General features: G+C 34.5%; 1 protein-coding gene across 5 annotated transcripts in view; it reads right to left on the bottom strand.

The window, feature by feature from the left end:
- The window catches only part of LOC138703292 (uncharacterized), a 114,548-nt gene that overhangs the window by 75,154 nt on the left and 19,782 nt on the right, over positions 1-19,612 (bottom strand). For all 5 annotated transcript variants that reach the window (XM_069831061.1, XM_069831063.1, XM_069831065.1 and 2 more), the window contains exons 3-4: positions 4,195-4,295; positions 1,539-1,782 (exon numbers count right to left, since the gene is read on the bottom strand). In XM_069831061.1, coding sequence (XP_069687162.1) covers positions 1,539-1,782; positions 4,195-4,295 — 345 coding nt within the window. The remainder of the gene's footprint in view (positions 1-1,538; positions 1,783-4,194; positions 4,296-19,612) is intronic.

Here is a 19,612-nt window from a genome sequence, read left to right as displayed (position 1 = left end):
TAATAAATGTTACATTTTTTGAGTTGCTTTTGCATTTCATGCAGTTTCATTTCCTCAATTTTTCTACTTTATGATTCATGACATATTAAAATATCGAGGTTTGAACAGAACACGGTGTATTTCTGGTAATTTCATTAACTATTCCTTTCACATATCTTTAATCCAGAAAAATTATTGTCTGAATTAGTTTCCCAATGCAGATATATTTCTGAAAGTAATTATCAATGTTTTGAAGAGATTCCCCCCCCCCCCCGAATTAACATAACAGCTAGGATTAGCAACATTAAGTTTGCAAAGTCATACATATCTACAAGCCCTAAAACGTTGTTTTTCAATGGAAGGTTTAAATAGGCTACATAATTAATAATTTCTCTGACACAATCGCTCTAACCATTCATTTGTTACTTTACTGTAAAATATGGCAAACATTACAGCCATTATTGCCAATATTGAGTGAATTTTTTTTTTTCAGGTATGCAGGAGACATGTATTTTCTTGAAAATCGTTAAATTGAATTTTTGCAACATCACATTTTTAATAAGCAGAAAAATAGTAATATGCGTTACAAGAGCGGTATGTTGAAGTTTTCATGTTCGAGGAAAAGTTTGAAAAAGCGAAACATAGTTGAGCTTTTTTAATTTCCGAGAATTGAAAGAAAACATACCGCTAGTGTATCATACATTATTTTGTGCAAAGATAGTTTATTACATACCTGAAAGAGGAATTTCTAATTAGTTGCAATGAAATCTCCATCTTGGTTTCTGTTCAATGACGGCAATTTTGGAAAACAAAAATATCTATCTTCAACATTGTTGCTTTAAAATGTTTTCTGTGTTTACTATACTCCAGCAGGCCGTGATATACGTCTGTCTTTTTTTCCCCCAGTCTATAAATGCGAACTTAAAACAAACGGCTTCCTTAATGTTACATGCATCACGAAATGCAGTAACTTTAGTGGAGTTGTAGAGTTTACTTAATTTTTGCAAATATTTAAAAACAATAATTAACAGTGCAATTTAGGTGAAATTGCAGTGGTAAGTTTCCAATTTATAATTATTACTATATTGAACGTCTCTAAAAATAATATGTTAAAAGCCTAAAGCAGTAAAATGAATATGTCACTTAAGCGGTATGAAGAAGGAAATTGTTATGTGTGTTCGGTTGGGAATACTGAATGTGGAATTTTAGACTTACTGCGGGTTGGTTTTGTGCAGAAACCAAGCAAATACGCACGATCTCGCACAAAATATGTTTTTAAAATGTCAACTCACTGTCTGTGGTGCACTATGGATAGTCTCCGAGTGGTCTACGCTTCTTGACACTAGTGGCATCTGTGAGTCACACTCATGTACTCAGGAGGAATAACAGCAAGTTAAGGGCACTGCCACTGCATGCATACACACACAAATGCGCTTGCATGCACACACACACACACACACACACACAAATGTGTTACTAATAGTAATCTACTTCTAGTTAATTGTAAACATGTCACTAATTTACTTCTAGCTAGTTGTAAATGTAAGTTGTGCACTCACTGGAAAACCAAGCTTCTGTATGATGCGAGCATATTTTCGAGCTGCTAATCGTGAGTCATTTTCGTTCCTAGCCCCTGTAACAACCATTTTACCAGACTTGAACAGTAGGGCAGTAGTGTGTGGTTCTCGTATCCTCATCACAATGCCTGAGAATCGAGATGGGTTATATTCTGAATTGCGGGTGCGGAAGTTTATTTTCATCAGATCCAAGGGACAGGCCAAGTTTACAGTTGAAACGACATTTCTATAAAATACAAAACAAAAGAACAAATTTTACTTATTGTGTACTAATGACAACCATTTCAATGCACCTAAATAATATAATAATCATGACAGCACTTTTATATACTAAGAATGTATGTAAAATTAGCCAGGTTGTCCAAAAAATAAGTTCCAATTACTGATTTCTTCAGAGATGGGATCTATAGTCGTAAGTCAAGGTGGCAACACTGAATTTGTACAGAAGTATCGAGTGTGGGTACTTTTTGAAAAGCTCTTAATGAGCTTTATTCAAAAATAAAAAATATATATATATTGGGTGTTCCATTTAAAATAAGAGAGTTGGAGTTACTTCCGGTTAAACCGGAAGTAGAAAAAACTCAATAATACCATTGTTGAGTTCTTAGCATATGGTTATCCTCATATACCAAGTTTCATATCACTGAACCGTATGCTTCAAAGGTTATTTCGGTGGTGCGTTTATTATTTTAATATCCGATACACTTTTCTCTCTCCTTGACCTAGTAACACTGAATTTGTACAGAAGTATCAAGTGTGGCTAAGTTTTGAAAAGCTCTTAATGAGTACTATTCAAAAATAAAATAATATATTGAGTGTTCCATTTAAAATAAGAGAGTTGGAGTTACTTCCGGTTAATCTGGAAGTAGAAAAAACTCGGTAATACCATTATTGAGTTCTTAGTATATGGTTATTCTCACATACCAAGTTTCATGTCACTGAACCGTATGCTTCAAAAGTTATTTAAGTGGTGCGGGACTTTTAACTAACCCTGTAGAGTCATCGATTATTCAATGAAGATGGTGAGGTCCTCATTATATGAATATAAAGTATATATCACGGAATTACTTTACATTTGCTTTATAGTTGGGGAAAACCTCGGGAAAACTCCCAATCATGTAATCATCCCAAGAGGGAATTGAATCCATATGTGACTGTAGTCTCTAGCATAGGTCTACTTGTTCACCTAGAGCACTTCTGTGACTGTGCAAACCTCGACTGGATATTTTTACGACGCTTAATCAATTGCTGTGGTTATCTAGTGTCTAAATAAGATAAAGATGATAATGCCAGCGAAATAAGTCCAGGGTCCAGTGCCGAAAGTTACCCAGCACTTGCTCTTAATGGGTTGAGGGAAAATCCCGGAAAAAACCTCAAACAGGTAACTTGTCCCACCCAGGATCTGAACCTGGGCCCACTAATATTTTCTGATAATTTATTTAACTGATTAAAATGTGTCAATTACTTTGAAATATTCAAAATCGTAAAAATTAGTAGGCCTATACCTAAGCTTGAAATATTATTATATTACAGGTACATGATTTGTATAATTATTGTAATTTTAATTTTGTAACATTACAAAACATTAAATAATTTATCTATTATTAATGCTTTAAAACAGCAAGATTTTTTATTTATTTCCCTTTTTCTAAAATTCTGATATCAGTGAAACACAAATATTATAAACCATACATAGTTCGTACACATTAAATTCAGACATTGTAATAACAAATTTTAACATGAATATCCCCCACCCCTCACACAAAAAAATCTATCGTAGAAATTAATATAATTTTAAATATTATTATAATACAGGTACCAGTACATGATTTGTATGAGATAATTATTTTAATTTTACCTTTAATTTTGTAAGATCACCGAATATTTCTAATTTATTTAGTTTTACAATGCACTAAATAGCACGATTTTTTATTTCTTTTCCAATTTCTGTAATTCTGAAATCTGTGAAATATAAAATATTAATTATGTAGTTATACTAATTCGACAATTTGGGGCATCAGGCCGACATCTACGGCTGATCACTATGATTCAGAATACAAAGGACAGGTTAACTTAAAAATAAAATACAATATAATTTGCGGAGAGAATACAAAACAATGATAAATTTTAAAAATTTAATTTAATTCAGAGGTTGCAGTAACAAATTATTTTAACATGAATTTACTTTCCCACCCCTCAAAATCTATATTTAAAAAAATTGGAAATTATTGTTTGCCTTTTGGATATTGTTTATAACTGCATTTCTACATCATAAATAATTACAAACTACCATAATTCTAACAGCACAGGTGTACAATTTAACTATTAGTAGGAACTGTGAAATAAATATAAAATGTTAAACCCTTTAAGCAAAATTTATTATTGTGAGAATATCGTTATTGAGAAGATATTTTCCCATAAGAGACGTGTAAACTGCTGGATAATTTTAAGCAGTTTGTTAATCAGAGATGTCCATTATTTGGACGTGTCCACTAAAGCAAGCTTCACTGTACACCAGAATGTAACTAATTTTCAAAACAATACTTCACTCATGTAATCAAGTGTCTAGCAATAAATTATTCTACTCTATAAACAAAAAGTAAGATCAGGACAGTGAGAAAATGAAGAGTATACTTACTGAAGAGTGGGAACCAATCCAGGATCTCCTGTTACTGGCATCAATGGACTTATCAAAGACTGGGGTGGCACATGTGCAGAAGCTGGCCTCGGAACTGAACTCTACATATTTGGAAAAAAAAAAAAAAAACTCAATAAGGTTAAATCCACATTTCACTTGAGTTGTTTACAAAAGTAAAATCAAAGTTTTCTCTAATTCATGACATGACATGGTCATGAGACGAGAGGTAAGAAATTATTTCCAGCATAAGACTGAGATGACATTAACAACATGCTGGTTTACTTTATTTCATTATTATTAGACGAAAAATTCACAACTCATGCATTTCTTATATCTTGCTGTGGTATAAGATAAAAGTATGAAATATGTTTACTATAAACGATACAGTTTTTCTTCATCATTAGTCATTATTATATTCTTATAAACTTTCCTCCATGGAAAGCCTCAACAGAGACTATCTTGAACAAATTTGGCTACCAGAGTGAAGTTGGCCACTAAATTAAAAAAATATATTTTGCATTGCAGATTTAAAATTATTTTAAATATTTAATTTCTCTTTTAACGAGTATTTGGGAAAAATAATCTAATGTTAAAAACTGATTAATCTGTCAATTAAATATGGTACTGTACTATTTGTAAAATTTGTTAAAAATTGGATATGCAAAAATCTTTTACCCTGTATTACTTGCCACACTCTGAAATAACAGTTAAACATTTTGAGAAATAGCTTACTGTGTTCTTCCTAAAACAATAACACAAGCAACACGAATGTTTGCTATTAGGTGAATCTACGCATTTTCTATTAATGGATTTGAGAAAATTTTGAAGATGATGTTAGCCACCTGATTTCCATGTGCTTTTCATTACATTTTGTTGAAATGCTTTTGTTAAACAACTGTTAATAATGGCATAGGCCTATTATGTGAATTTCGGCAATGCTGTTAAAACAATAGTGTTAGATCTGACTTATAAAATTTTAAGTGAACATTTCGGAAAGTATATAATCAAAATTCAGTTGTTTTGTTGCATTTAATGTCGTACTGTTAGAGTATAAATTCATTTTACTCAAGTACTTTGTAATACTGTATTTAATATCACCTTAAATTTTACTGTGAAAATTCCTCAGAAATGTAGTTCTAAGGAGGATAGAAAATTGAAGATATGTTCATCACATGACTTGAAAAAAGCCTGTAACAAAATAATTTTAAAAGTTTGTTTCTAGAAAAAACAAAGTTTGAGGTGAAAGTTGAAATTACGTATAAGTAAACTTGTTCTCATTAACATTATGAATCCAATGTTTCAGACTGTACATAAAAAGATTTTCGAGATTAATTATAATTATTGTGTGTTCCACCCATGACAGATTTTGTGAGGACATCTCTTTCCACATATGGGTGAAACGACATCAGGTGACAGGATGCAGAACTTGTTCAAAGAGATAAAAGGAAGTTATAAAGAAAGAGAAAGAGAGAAGGACAAAAGACGGTAGGAAAAAATTATAGGAAAAGTAAGAGAATCGAATAGTGCAGTACTAAAAGGAAAACAAACAAAAACAACTCTGTTGTTGTTCCAAATTTGAACCATGTAGGACTTCCCAAGCACTTGTAAAGTAGAGTTAATATATAGTAGCAACTGTGGAACAAAGCCAGTGCTGGATAACTGATTTTGCTGGATAATTGGAAAATACGTTTATAGGTTATGTAAAGACATCTGTACTGCACAAACATTTTTTCCCATGTTGAAATTTAGTAATTTTCATATAGGTATTTAAAAATAAAGTTTTGAAATATGTACAATGTTTATTTTAGTATTGAATATGGTAATGTACATTCAGCAGTTCATAATTATAGTAATACATAATAGCATAAAAAATACTAAAAGTTTTCGTAACCTTATAACAATTTTAAATGGCAGCCATGTGACATGAAAAGCAGTTTAGCCAATGCCGCAACTATGAAGACGATGATGTAGCACTCGATGATTTGAACCTCTTTAACATATCTCTAACATGTCTGCTTGTTTATATATACTATCACTCGAATGAAACTTTTACGCACTGTAGAAACAGAGAATTTTACACTTTCCTGCTTAGATTCATCCAACACCCTTTCGAAACGGGAGAGTTCAAGTGGTAAATATTTGAAAGGCCCAAATGACAGCTTACCGATGCTACCTGATCTACTCAAGGGACATAACGGGGTTTTCTGTCAATGTTTTCACGTGTGAACAATGTAAAGAGTAAACACAATAAAACATGTATAATCCACGAAATCCACTCACATTTTCGTTCGACTCTTCCCTTTCTCTTTTTTTTGTCCTAGCGAAAAGTGGCGCTGTTTTGTATTGCCAGTTAATTGGGTGCCAGATACGAGGGATTTTACTATACTTCTTTCTCACATTCTGAAGAAAACATTTTCTGTTGTAAAGAAGCTTACATTGGAAAGTGCTTTACTGACAAAAGAGAGAATCAAGAAAGTATATTCGCTCATTATAATATGATATAGTTACTAAAGTTCAGGAGATTTATACTCAAGATCATATCAATCGGCAAGCCCCTGGTATCGAAGAAGTTGTAAACATTCTAAAACTGGCAAGAGGATAGTTTACTACAGAATCGTCACATGATTGTTACTGTCAAAAAAACATACATTTTGTTGAAAACAGAACACCCATCAGTCAAAATAAATTTTCAAAATTCTATGAACTTCGACCAAAGGATATCCTTATGTCAAGTGAAATACCACACATTGTGTAAGTTTCACACAAACTTTAGATTCTTTGTAGTTGCCATCAACAATAAAGTTCCACACTTTGCTTCTATAGTAATAGTACAGAAATTTTAGAGATCATCTGCTGTGACTTAAAAAATGAACAGTGCATAACTGACCTGACTGCAGTCAAAGAATTATTTCAAGGGCTATGATCTATGATGTAGTTTATGCTGTGGGCAATTTTATTGTTTATGGTGGCTGTACTGTTTGGTTTATTTTTCCTGAACGTACCCTGATCTTCTCCTCCGCTGATTGGAGGAACGACATGCATCGCTGGCCTCGGCTGGGAGACCGGGCGAACATGCAGTTGGTGAGAGAACTTGACGGAGTTATGACATCAAGAGAGAAACGGGCAGTTTCCCGTCTCAGCTGACATAGTCGTCAACTCATCGTATTACGTGCTCGGGGTGGTCGGGTGACCCCGCTGATTTGGATAGCTACGACTTTCATCTGTGTGGTATAATTCACCGGTGGAGCATCGTTTGGATATCATCGCTTTACACACTAAGGGATGGTCTGTTTCATTCTTAACAGCGCGCTGGCCAGCATTCCTAATTTTCATATTCTACACTACGAGGGATCGTTAACGTCCATAAACCCACAGGGAAGTTCTCTGATGTCGCTATGCCATTAATGTACATAGAGGCTCACTTGTTATGGGGTGCTTCCCAAGGTTTTGAACTTTAATTCAGCTAAAGGTTGGAGATTACAACTTTATATGACTTATTAGAGTCCGAGTCTATCTGGACTGTATTGTCAATGAGTGTTTAATTTACTCTGTGATACATCGCCATTCTTACTTTCATTTTGATGGTAGACATTAACTTTCTCTCTTTCATTCTCTCACTACTTATATTGTTATTAGATTTATAATTCCTTGTTTTTTGTATATTTGTATTAACTTATCTCTCTCAGTTTGTTTATATTAAATTGTTATAATTATTATGGCTTTAGCTTTATATTTTTTGTGAAAGGCAGCCAAAAATATCTAAAGCTACGATCCTTTTCCCTTTCCTGGGTCTTACTCAGGCACGCTGATACAACAGATCCTGACAACTTAATTATTGGTTTTACACATCTAGTAGAACTAGTGAAATACAAGACATTTAAGCCCTATACTAACTCTAATAGAGACAATGAATGTGAAAATGACGATTGCACAAAAGTGCAAGAACATATCGTAGTACAGGAACACCAGCATCAGAACTTATGAAATTAACCCAGAATCATTTGTATTAGTGGAATTTATTAGTAAGACTAGAAAAAATGTATATCAAATCATAAGTATACAACCATCTGCCAAAGTAATGCAGATGAGGCTGGTGATGAGAAAATAATGTGCATGCGAACAGTTGGTGAATCAGGGAAAGTTTTCAGAAACTGATGAATCTGATGTGTCACATATAGACATGAACAAACTGTGTGTGTCCTTCCCCAACCAGTAATGAAATAGCTGTGTGAGAAATTGCATTTTCTATGATTTCAGTGAACCTCTGCACATATGAGGGGCTCACAACCAGAGTGGACCAAGTCCATCAGTGGTCAGTTTGTGGATTAATACAATCTCGGAAAAGAAAACTTAGATTTATTCATTGCCATAACAAACCAAGTCCATAACTCATTTGTTACTCCACAAAGGCAGCATTTCCTATTGAAGGCGAAGGTTGCTAAGCATGAGCCAGGAACTTTAAGACTCAATTTCTCAAAATAATCACTCTGGCTTTAATAAGAGAATAATTACAAGACAGTTCATTCCAGACGACTTGATAAAAAGTTTGATTTTTCTGAGCTACTTGAAGAAATACCTATCAGTTGTTCTTCTTCTTGCAGCAAATGGATTTATTACACAATTTAATATCTTCTTCTCTGAAAAATTATTTGTGGAAATTAGTGCTCAAGTTTTCTGAATAACTCTCCACTGCCTACAGCAAAACTTTTTTATCATTCTCTTCTGGTGGGTAACTCTGGATAAATTCACACATAATGGGAAACAACTCAAAGCAGTTTTGTTTTAATTTGTCATTCCATAACTGTATTTTCTTACAAAAAGTGTTGAAAATCAAATACGTTTGTATTATTTCCCTGAGGTTGAAGATTAAGTGAATCAAGTTTCTCATTCCATTCTGAATAGTTGGTAAAAATATTTTGGGCAACTACTAAATATGCATAGACCAAACAGAAATAATCGGGACGAAATTCAAATACAAACTGCTGAGCCATTTATACCCAAACCCACACTTTCTGAAGTCGAAATTCCGATAGAAAATCTGAAAAAGTACAAGTCTCCCAGTATCAATCAAATTCCAGCAGAATTAATACAAGAGGGTGGGAAAACATTATCTCGCGAAATTTATAAGCTTGTACTTGCTATCTGGGAAAACGTAATTGTACCAGAAGAATGGAAGGAGTCCATAATTGTACTTATCTTTAAAAAGGGGGAAAAGACTAACTGTATAGTAACTTTCGAGGAATATTACTTTTGTTGATGTCGTACAAAATTTTGTCCAATATTCTTTAGAAAAGATTAACTCCATATGTAGATGAAATTATTGGCGATCATCAGTGTGGTTTTAAGTGTAATAGATCGTCTAGTGATCAGATTTTTTGTATTCAAGAGATATTGGAGAAAAAATGAGAGTATAAGGGCACAGTACATCAGTTATTCATAGATTTCAAAAAGACATATGACTCAGTTAAAAGAGAAGTTTTATATAATATTCTTATTGAAATTGACATTCCCAAGAAACTAGTTCGATTACTTAAAATGTGTCTCAGTGAAACGTACAGCAAAGTCTGTATAGGCCAGTTTCTGTCTGATACTTTTCCAATTCACTGCAGCATAAAACAAGGAGATGCACTATCACCTTTACTTTTAACTTTGCTCTAGAATATGCCATTAGGAAAGTCCAGGATAACAGAGAAGGTTTAGAATTGAATGGGTTAGAAATATAAAAATTGGAAATTTATCCTTTGAAAAGGTGGAAAAATTCAAATATCTTGGAGCAACTGTAACAAATATAAATAACACTCAGGAGGAGATTAAACACATAATAAATGTGGGAAATGCATGTTATTATTCAGTTGAGAAGCTTTTATCATCCAGTCTGCTCTCAAAAAAGCTTAAAGTTAGAAATTATAAAACAATTATACTACTGGTTGTTCTGTATGGTTGTGAAACTTGGACTCTCACTTTGAGAGAGGAACAAAGGCTATGGGTGTTTGAAAAATAAGGTACGTAGGAAAATATTTGGGACTAAGAGGTTGAAGTACAGAAGAAGGAAGTTACACAATGCAGAACTGCACGGATTTTCACCTGATATAATTAGGAACATTAAATCCAGATGTTTGAAATGGACAGGGCATGTAACACGTATGGGCGAATCCAGAAATGCATATAGTGTGTTAGTTGGGAGACCAGAGGGAAAAAGACGTTTGGTGAGGCCGAGACATAGATGGGAGGATAATATTAAAATGGATTTGAGGGAGATGGGATGTGATGGTAGGGACTGGATTACTCTTGCTCAGGATAGGGACCGATGGCAGGGTTATGTGAGGGCGGCAATGAACCTCCGGGTTTTCTAAACGTCATTTGTAAGTAAGTTTTTCGAATATGTCTAGTAAGTAGGAGAGCTTCATTAAAAATAACTTGTAAAATTCTTCCTCATGCTTACGACCCTCTTCACCCAAAACTATCGCTATTTCATTTCTCAATTTGTAGATGCACTTGAGCATCTTACCGCATGACAACCATCTGGATGAAACATAAAACAACAATGATTTATGTTCAGCTCCCATACCTTCACAAAGAGCAATGAAAATTCTTGATTTTAGAGATCCGGTTTTTATATAATTAACTATATCAATAACTATTGTCAAAATAATATTTAGCCCAGGACTAAGTGATTTCAATGCTAAAACTTCCTGATGAATCATGCAGTGCGTCCAGATTACTCCTGGAGATTCCTTCTTCACAATTGCTTGTAAATTGTTATATCTACCAGACATGGCTTGAACTCTTATCAGTAAAAATAGCAATACAATCTTTTCACTGCAAGTTTGCACTGACAATAGCATCATTTGTAATTCTGAACAACTCGATAGCAGTTGCTCTTCCCTCTATAGGATTGCAAAATAGCAAGTCTAGAACTATTGCAGCGCCCTGACAGAATCTGATATAGCAAATAGATGGAAATCGTTACTACTGTCTGTTGCTTCATCAAGTTGTATGGTAAATAATTTTCCAACTAACTCAGATTCAAGCTGTTGCTGAATATCCACAGATATATCGTTAATTCGTTGGCAAATTGTATCATTTAACAGAGGAATATTCTTAAGTTGTTTAGCATAATCTTCACCAAACATTGTTTCCGCTATGTCTACAGCCACTGTTACAATGAGTTGTTTTGCAATAGTATGTGGCTTTTTACATTCAGCTATTTTATAAGCCACTTTGTACCATGCCAATAAAGCTCTCTCATTTACTGTGAGAACTTTGTGGATATCTGACTTCTGTTTCTCTAAAGATTTCAGTTTCTCTGCAAAAAAATTCACAAGGCTTATCGATATATTCTTTGTGCAGGGTTTCTAAATGCCTCTTCAATTTATTGGGTTTCATGCTTTGCAGCCAAAATCTTGAAACAAATAACACATTGAGATTTTTGCTTGGTCATATTTTCGTGCTTTTGATTTTATAATAGGATTAGTACTGGTACTGGGCAATTTTTATGAAGTAGAAGCTTCTTCGTCCTCATGCTTACATTTGCTTCCAATTAAAAATCTATTCATATTTACTACACACAGACACTAGCTTTGGAACTCCAAGTGACAAACTCACAACACAGTTGCAATGGAACAACTAACAAGTTACCCACAGATGCGATGCTTTTATAGTCACATATTTTCAATTCAGAAAGTTCGAGACATACACTAGCATTGGAACAAGTGACAAACTGACAACATAGTTGCAATGAAACAACTAACAAGTCACTCACAGATATGCTGAGTTTATAGTCGCATATTTTCAAACCAGAAAGTTCGAAACTCATCGATATCTGCAGCAAACATTTGGGTAATGGGAAATGACGTTATAATATGGCGCGACTGCACTACATCAGCAGCAATAGCCAGTGTTGCCTATCGAGTTTAAATTCCCATGTATTGGATTATTCTCATTTATTTTTCTATCTTATACCATGGAGGGGGGGGGGGAAGACACAGAATTATCGAAGGTGGAAAAAAAAAGGGGGGTGCAAAATACAAAAGTTTCAGAACTGTTTCCGTAAGTAATGTCATTAATTTCAGTGAGTTATTCTTTGAGATATTTCAAACAAAAATGTTAAATACAATTTTGCTCGTTTTTGTTTCCTTTTCATGATAAAAATTTTGTTATATGAAACACTTAATAGTGTGTTTTGTGAAACCCACTGATTTAACTTCCAATATTCTCAGTCAATTTAAAACAGCAGTATATATTACGATAATAAATGATTCAAAGAATGTTATTTTTGTCCTTTAAATGTGCAGAAATTTGATCCAAACTTTGTAAAATTCCTTTGCAGAACAAAAAGTTACATTTGATTGGATCAAATTTCTGTTCTCTTAAATTGACTGAGCATATTGGGAATTAAATCAATGACTTTCCCAAAACATGCTATGAAATATGATGAAGATGAGTAGAACAGAGAAAAATTCTCTCCGGCACCAGGACTCAAACTGAGAGGTAGAACTTAAACTGAGGGGATTCAACCCGGCATCAGAACTGGAATCTGGTGTGACTTAGTGGATAAAGCATCAGCACGTAGAGCTGAAAACCTGGGTTCAAGTCCCAGTGCCGGAGAGAATTTTTCTGTTCTATCCATCCTTCATCATATGGTAATGCAGAATTCCTGCATGGAAATATCATATGTACTTCAGTACATCATAATAATATGCTATGAAATGTTTCATATAAAACAACTTTTATCTCGAAAAGGAAGCAAAAACGAGCAAAATTGTATTAAAATAACCCCTGAAATTAATTATACTATTTACAGTACACTCTGTATTTAATACAGTGTCAGAATTGTGTTGTTAAACATCCTGTGATATACGTATAAGTGTAGGATATAATAGCTGAGCAAGTGCTGGTAATGCAGGGCTAAAACATCATAAGGGGAAACTTTTTAGAAGCAGTGTGTTACCTGATGTGGACACTCCATAATGTCAGTACATTCTTGTAAAAATTCCGAATGCATTTTATGCATTATGGTAGGTTGTTAGTTTAAAACAATTAGGCATATCTATGTACCTGCCATGTCACGTCAACTGTTATTGTTACACAAGTGTTGATGTATTCCTCATTTTCCAGTATGAACATAGGACCAATGAATGGTTGGGAAGGGGAGAGGAGGGATTTTTCATTATATTTGTTGACATGCAAAGTCTTCTTGTATGGATTAAAAATTAGGCCACTGGCATAGCTGATCTGAAGTTGCTTTCAAGTTTAAGTTCAAATTTCACTTGGGCTCATTACCTGGTTGGGTTCTTACTGATGTTTACTCCAGCTCTAAGGTGAATGTTATGATGAATTCTCAGATTCATCTCACCAAATATATATCTATCGCCAATTGCATTGATGCTAAATTTAATAACTTCATAATAACTGATACAGTGCCATTAAGGGGACACTCAACTTAAAAATTGCAGAAAAAGTGTCATAGAAATGAAAAATTAAATTTCTACACTAATTTACGTGACAGAACTAAATCAATAAGCAGAACTCTTCCCCTATTCATTGAGAAGTCACAGTCAAATGCACAAAGCCAAAAAATTAAAAATGATAATTAAAAGTGATATTTCAATTAATGATAGATTAAAAATTGAAATATTTTTTATTTTGAAAAGTATTGGATCTAATGAGCTGAGATTTTGCATGTTACTTTCCATGTGTATATTAAACTTTATCTCCAAATTTGAAAAAGATTGATCAAATAGGAAAAAAGTTCCAAAATATAGTTGAGTGTCCCCTTAAATAATCAAATTTTATCACTACCCACTGTTTTTCAGAATATTTTTCTTCTCTGTGGAAACAATGCTGAAGACAATCTGGGACATTTATACATACTTTTCCATCAGGGGGTGATTCTTTCATGTGGGATGTTAGTTTGAGTTACAAACTTCCATGTTTATGTACATTTTTTAAAATCTTAGTCTTTCTGTCAGGAGGCTGAGTGGCTTGTTCTGCTCTCATGCCATCTTCTTCTTAGGTCTCCTACATGGGCATAAGTTACAAATTGTTTAATATCTCTACATTTTATTTTCTATCCCAAAATGCAGTGGTTCTCAAAGTGTGCATTGCAACCCCAGACTTTGACATGGGCGCCACACAGAGGATATTGTTGTGTGCCTACTCAGTGGTTAGAAATGATAAAATGACAACATCCTCATAAGCTTAATACTTTTAGTACATAAAAGAGTTTCTATGGGATAGTGTTAATTCTGTTGTCAATTATCATCTTATACAAGGTGCGGCAAAGGAATCGGACGGTTTTAGAAGGCCATTTACTGAGCAACATGAGAGATTATGGATATTGATCGACCGTCGTTTGTTAGCATTTTTTGTGCCATTTGTGTAATAATAGAAGTATGGAGCTCGGAGCATCGTGCTTTCGTTATCGAGACTTTTTCAAGAATGGTAATTCAGTTATGAAAACCCAGCATACCTTTCGTCTCCAATTTAATGTTGGCCGCCACGGAGCCATTCCTGCTCGCAGTACCATATTGAACTTTTGCTATTCTTTTCGTTTATTTTATTATACTTGGTGTGGTGATTTTAATATAATATTGGTAATAAACTGTTATCTATTAAGTTTTATTTATATTCAAGATTTAGTGCAATGGATTTAAGCTCCATATATGAAGTATTCCTGAAAACTTTTAGATGAGTACAAAACTTTCGATTATCAGCATCAGCTTGCAAGAAGAAACCATCAGGACACGTTCGAAGTGTACGAATGCCAGATAACAATGAGTGAGTAAGAGTGGCTGTTAAGAGGAGTCCACATCAATCAGCTAGACTGCAGGCTATAGCACTGTGACTTTCAGAACGTTCTGTGCGCCGAATATTGCATTCAGGCTTAAGTTTCATCCATATAAACTTATGATTGTTCAACAATTGAATGAGGGAGACTATGTCCAACACAGGACATTCGCCGAGAGAATGGTGGAAATTTTGGCTGACGAAGTTGTTATGTTCATGAGTGACGAGACACATTTCCATTTAAATGGTTATGTTAATAAGCAGAACTTTAGATACTGGACCTCCGAAAATCCTAAGGAACTACATGAGTGTCTGCTTCACTGTGCAAAGGTTACAGTTGGGTATGTTGTGTCTAGATACTGCGTCATAGGCCCATATTTCTTTTGCGGAGATCGGAAACATTGTGAGAGTGAATAGTGAACGCTGAGGACATTTCTTCAACCAGAACTGCGTAGTCGTCTACGTGGGATTGATAGACAAATTGTATGGTTTTAGCAAGATGGTGCCACGGCTCATAGCTACAGCAGAAAATTCAATAACAGTTCTGCGCCGCATGTTTCCAGGGCACATCATTTCTCGGCATGGCGACATTCCCCGACCTCCCTGCTCGCCTGACCTTACCGTCTGCAACTACTTTCTGTGAGGTTACCCGAAGTCCAAAGTGTACATAAACAGGCCCCAAACAACTGATGACCTGAAGATTGCCATTGCCCAGGAAATCGCCAACATTGATGATGAAATGTTGGAAAGAGTGACACGCAACTTCAGGGAAAGACTTGAAGAGTGCCTAAAGAGATAGATAGATAGATAAAGAGAGAGAAAGAGAGAGGGAGAGGGACACCATTTGAAGGACACAATTTTCAAGATAATCTAAATGTATGTCAACAAAATGGCATACATAGCCAGCTTTTTTGGCAGTAATAGATTTGTTCTAATAGACATAACTACTGAGTTATTTCCATTTGAAAATCATCTAATTCCTCTGTTGCACCTTGTATTTCCTATCAGGGAGCCCAGTAAAGTAGTAGCCTGGCCAAAAATAAATACAGTGAGACGTTGATTATCCGAAATAATTGGAACCAGGTATAGTTCGGATATGCAATTGTTCAGATAACGGAACATAAAAACAGCAGAGTACATAAATTATGTATCAAGTTTCTTTACGATAATGTTGTTGTTGTTTTCTAATGCCAGGCATTAGACAAAGTCATTTGACCTCTTGCACTCCAATATTTTTCAAAGATATTATCATGGTCAGCCACTGAAGCACAGATTTTGAGGTGTTCCGAATCCATTTCTTGGTTTGAGTTGCACAATAGGCAGTTAGGGGACTGATATATTCCAATTCTATGCAGGTGTTTGGCAAAAAAATCATGGCCTGTTGCCAATCTAAATGCAGCTACAGACGATTTTCGTGGTAAATCGGGAATTAACTGTGTGGATTATGATGCAGAGAGTTCCATTTTTTCCCTTGAGATTGTGTTATCAAATTTTGTTTGTTGAAGTCTAAGTATGTAGATGTAATAAATCTTTTCACAGAGTAATATGTAGATTTAGTAACAGGTCTGTAAGTAGCACAGCTACTTAGTGCATCCGCATTCTCGTTTCCCAGGATTCCACAACGGGATGGTATCCATTGGAATACAATTCTTTTATTGAGTGATATTAATTGAGACAGCATTTTAGTTATTTCTGCTGTTTGAGATGAAGGTATGTGTTTAGAGACTATTGATAGAATAGCTGCTTTGGAGTCTGACAATATAACTGCATTCTTAAATTTATTGATGTGAAATAGAAGATTCCTGAGACTTTCACTTATTGCAATGATTTCTCCTGCAAAAGGGTATCTGTCGGATACAGGGGGGAGAGCCATTAATCCTTCCCATTGAAGGCCTTAAGAAACCAACCTGGACAAATGAGTAGCTTAATATCAAAGACGGACATCTGACCTCAATCAAGATTTAGATAGCTGTGGTTTTTTATACAATTTTTCATGCTCTCTCCAATTATAGTGAAACCATATGCAAACTCTAACACTATATTTATAAAATAAATTGTGTTAAATATTACAAAGAACACTGTGAATTAAAAAATTGCCTCTAGAGCAAAATTATGGAGACGACAGATGTCCGTCTTTGATAATAAGCTACTGAAATACCAATGTCCCATCCCTACCTTCCCGTGGTGCAGCTGTTAGTAAGCATGATTTTAGAAACTGAACTAAAGGGAGGGGCTACTCATCAATTAGCACTGGTCAGCTTGATGAGTTAATGACTGAATTTGGTATAATTTTCCTCTATTCAATACCTAATTCCCTCTTTACCCTTTCCTATCCAGTCCTCTGACTGAACTCTTACTTTCTTCGACCCCGACGGCATTAGAGCATTCGAGGCCTAGGGGTTCATTTCACTTTCCTTCCTCCTCTTTCTACTTTCTGTTCCTAGTGCTGACCTGCTATGGCACTAAAATTGTCCTCCAGTGGCTTAAGGAGGGAAAGCTGGTGATCAACGAGATCTCCCTGCTAGGTCCAATGGACCCGTCGACCAACAGCAGGTGTGGTCCTCCAGACATTCTGGGGGTTGTGTGTGAATGAAGTAGCCACCAAAACGTTAAAATATGGTGTTCACTTAAATCGGCTACAACTTGCCATTTTCACTCCTATATGAAATGAGTACCATTAAGGTAAAATTATCCGGAGGTAAAATAGTCCCCCAATCAGATCTCCGGGCGGGGACTACTTTAATGGTACAGAATCAACTAAACATCTTTACGATAATGTACTGTTAAAATACTGTACTGCACATACAAAAAATATACTATACATAATAATGATAACAATGACACAATACAGTATGTACCTTATTGCTTGAAGAAAATTATGAGGAAAAGAGACCTTTGGGGAGGCCGAGACGTAGATGGGAGGATAATATTAAAATGGTTTGTGGGAGATGGTATATGATTGTAGAGACTGGATTAATCTTGCTCAGGATAGGGACCGATGGCAGACTTATGTGAGGGTGGCAATGAACCTCCAGGTTTCTTAAAAGCCGTAAGTAAGTATACACAAATCCTGTAACTTTAATAAATTTTTATGCTTTTTCTACTACATCTTTTTCATTTTTGTAAGATGAAGTACAACCCAGATATTTAAAGGTATTTATCTGTTATAAAGTGCTATTATTAACTTATATTTTGCAACGAATGGGGTAGTCACCTTCAAATGCCATGACTTTTGTCTTATCTATGGATATATACATTTCAAAATTCTTAAGTATACTATTATTCAAAGTTTTAACTGATTTCTGCAGGTCATCTTCAGCAAAAAGTAATGTGTTTAATTTAGATCTCCGATTTGTCTTTGATGTTAATGTTCGCCTTCCACTGTTTTGTAATTTCATTAACATAAATATTGAGAAGTAATAGTGAAAGTGTACAACCTTGTCGTATTCCTCTTGTAATTATACGAATTTCCATTCAGATATTTTATCCTCAAACTTCACCACTATTATGCTTTCATTATATATATCTGTTAATGCATAAAGTAGCTGGTTAAGAATTTTATATTCATGTAAAATTTTAAACAAAAGATTTCTATTTACTTCATCAAAACTTTTTCATAACTTAAAATTGTTGCATGTGTTTCATTTTGAAATTTGCTTCTTTTTTTATATCAATAATTTCAATGTAAAAACTGTAATCTGTTTCTTCTAAAACCAATTTGTTTTTCTACAAGTTTATCTTTCACATATTTATTACATTTATTTTATATTATAGAAGCATATATTTTGTATATTATTTATGAGCACCTTCTTCATGTCAGCAACAACAATGGTGTCTTGGAAAGAGGTGTCATCAAGGAACATTCTGTGAAATTTGTCGTTCATAGGTAGTCCATAGAGTGCATATGGAAACAAGGTGAGAACTCCATAATGAATAGCACCATTGTTGCGGATGTCTCTTCTAAAATGAAGGAAAGAGTTAGCAGAAAGAAAAAAAAAAACAAAGAGCAGGAGAAATTTCAGGAAATTCCATTGTCAAATAAAGAATATCAGATTTCTGGCTTGCAGTTTGGATATGGCAAAATCAATAGGGCATTGCAGAATCCAAGAAAAAGAAGTACGTCGACATTCTTCAACATTAAAATCACCACACACCGTAACAGGTGAACAGAAACATTTGCAATTTTGCTTGTCAATGTTGGATCCAGCAGTTTCCACATGTAGAGTAAGGTTTCTGGATATGTTCAATCGGATCATATTGATGAAAAATGGTCTTACATGACTGAAGAAACAAGAAAAATTTTACCTTGCAGTAGAAAAACCTAATCCACACCGAATTAGGAGAACAATGGTTACAAAACCTACCCAATCTGTTACACAACAAGAGTACTGCTGATGAAAAAGTTCTGCCTGCCATCAAGTCAAAATGGCTGTCATGGACATCATCAAAACCCATCAACATTCAATAGGATAATGCAAAACCTCTTACTGCTCCTTCAGATCCCGAATTTATAGCTGCCACTACTAAGACTGGCTAACCATGCACCTATATTAGCCTCCAAATAGCCCAGATATGAACGTTCTTGATTTCGGCTTCTTCAATTCCATACAGTCTATCCAAAATCAAGCGG

This window comes from Periplaneta americana, chromosome 7, assembly GCF_040183065.1.
Source record: "Periplaneta americana isolate PAMFEO1 chromosome 7, P.americana_PAMFEO1_priV1, whole genome shotgun sequence".
NCBI classification, from domain to species: Eukaryota; Metazoa; Arthropoda; class Insecta; order Blattodea; family Blattidae; genus Periplaneta; species Periplaneta americana.
Note: the sequence above shows the minus strand (reverse complement) of the source record. Positions and strands in the feature narration are given on the sequence as shown.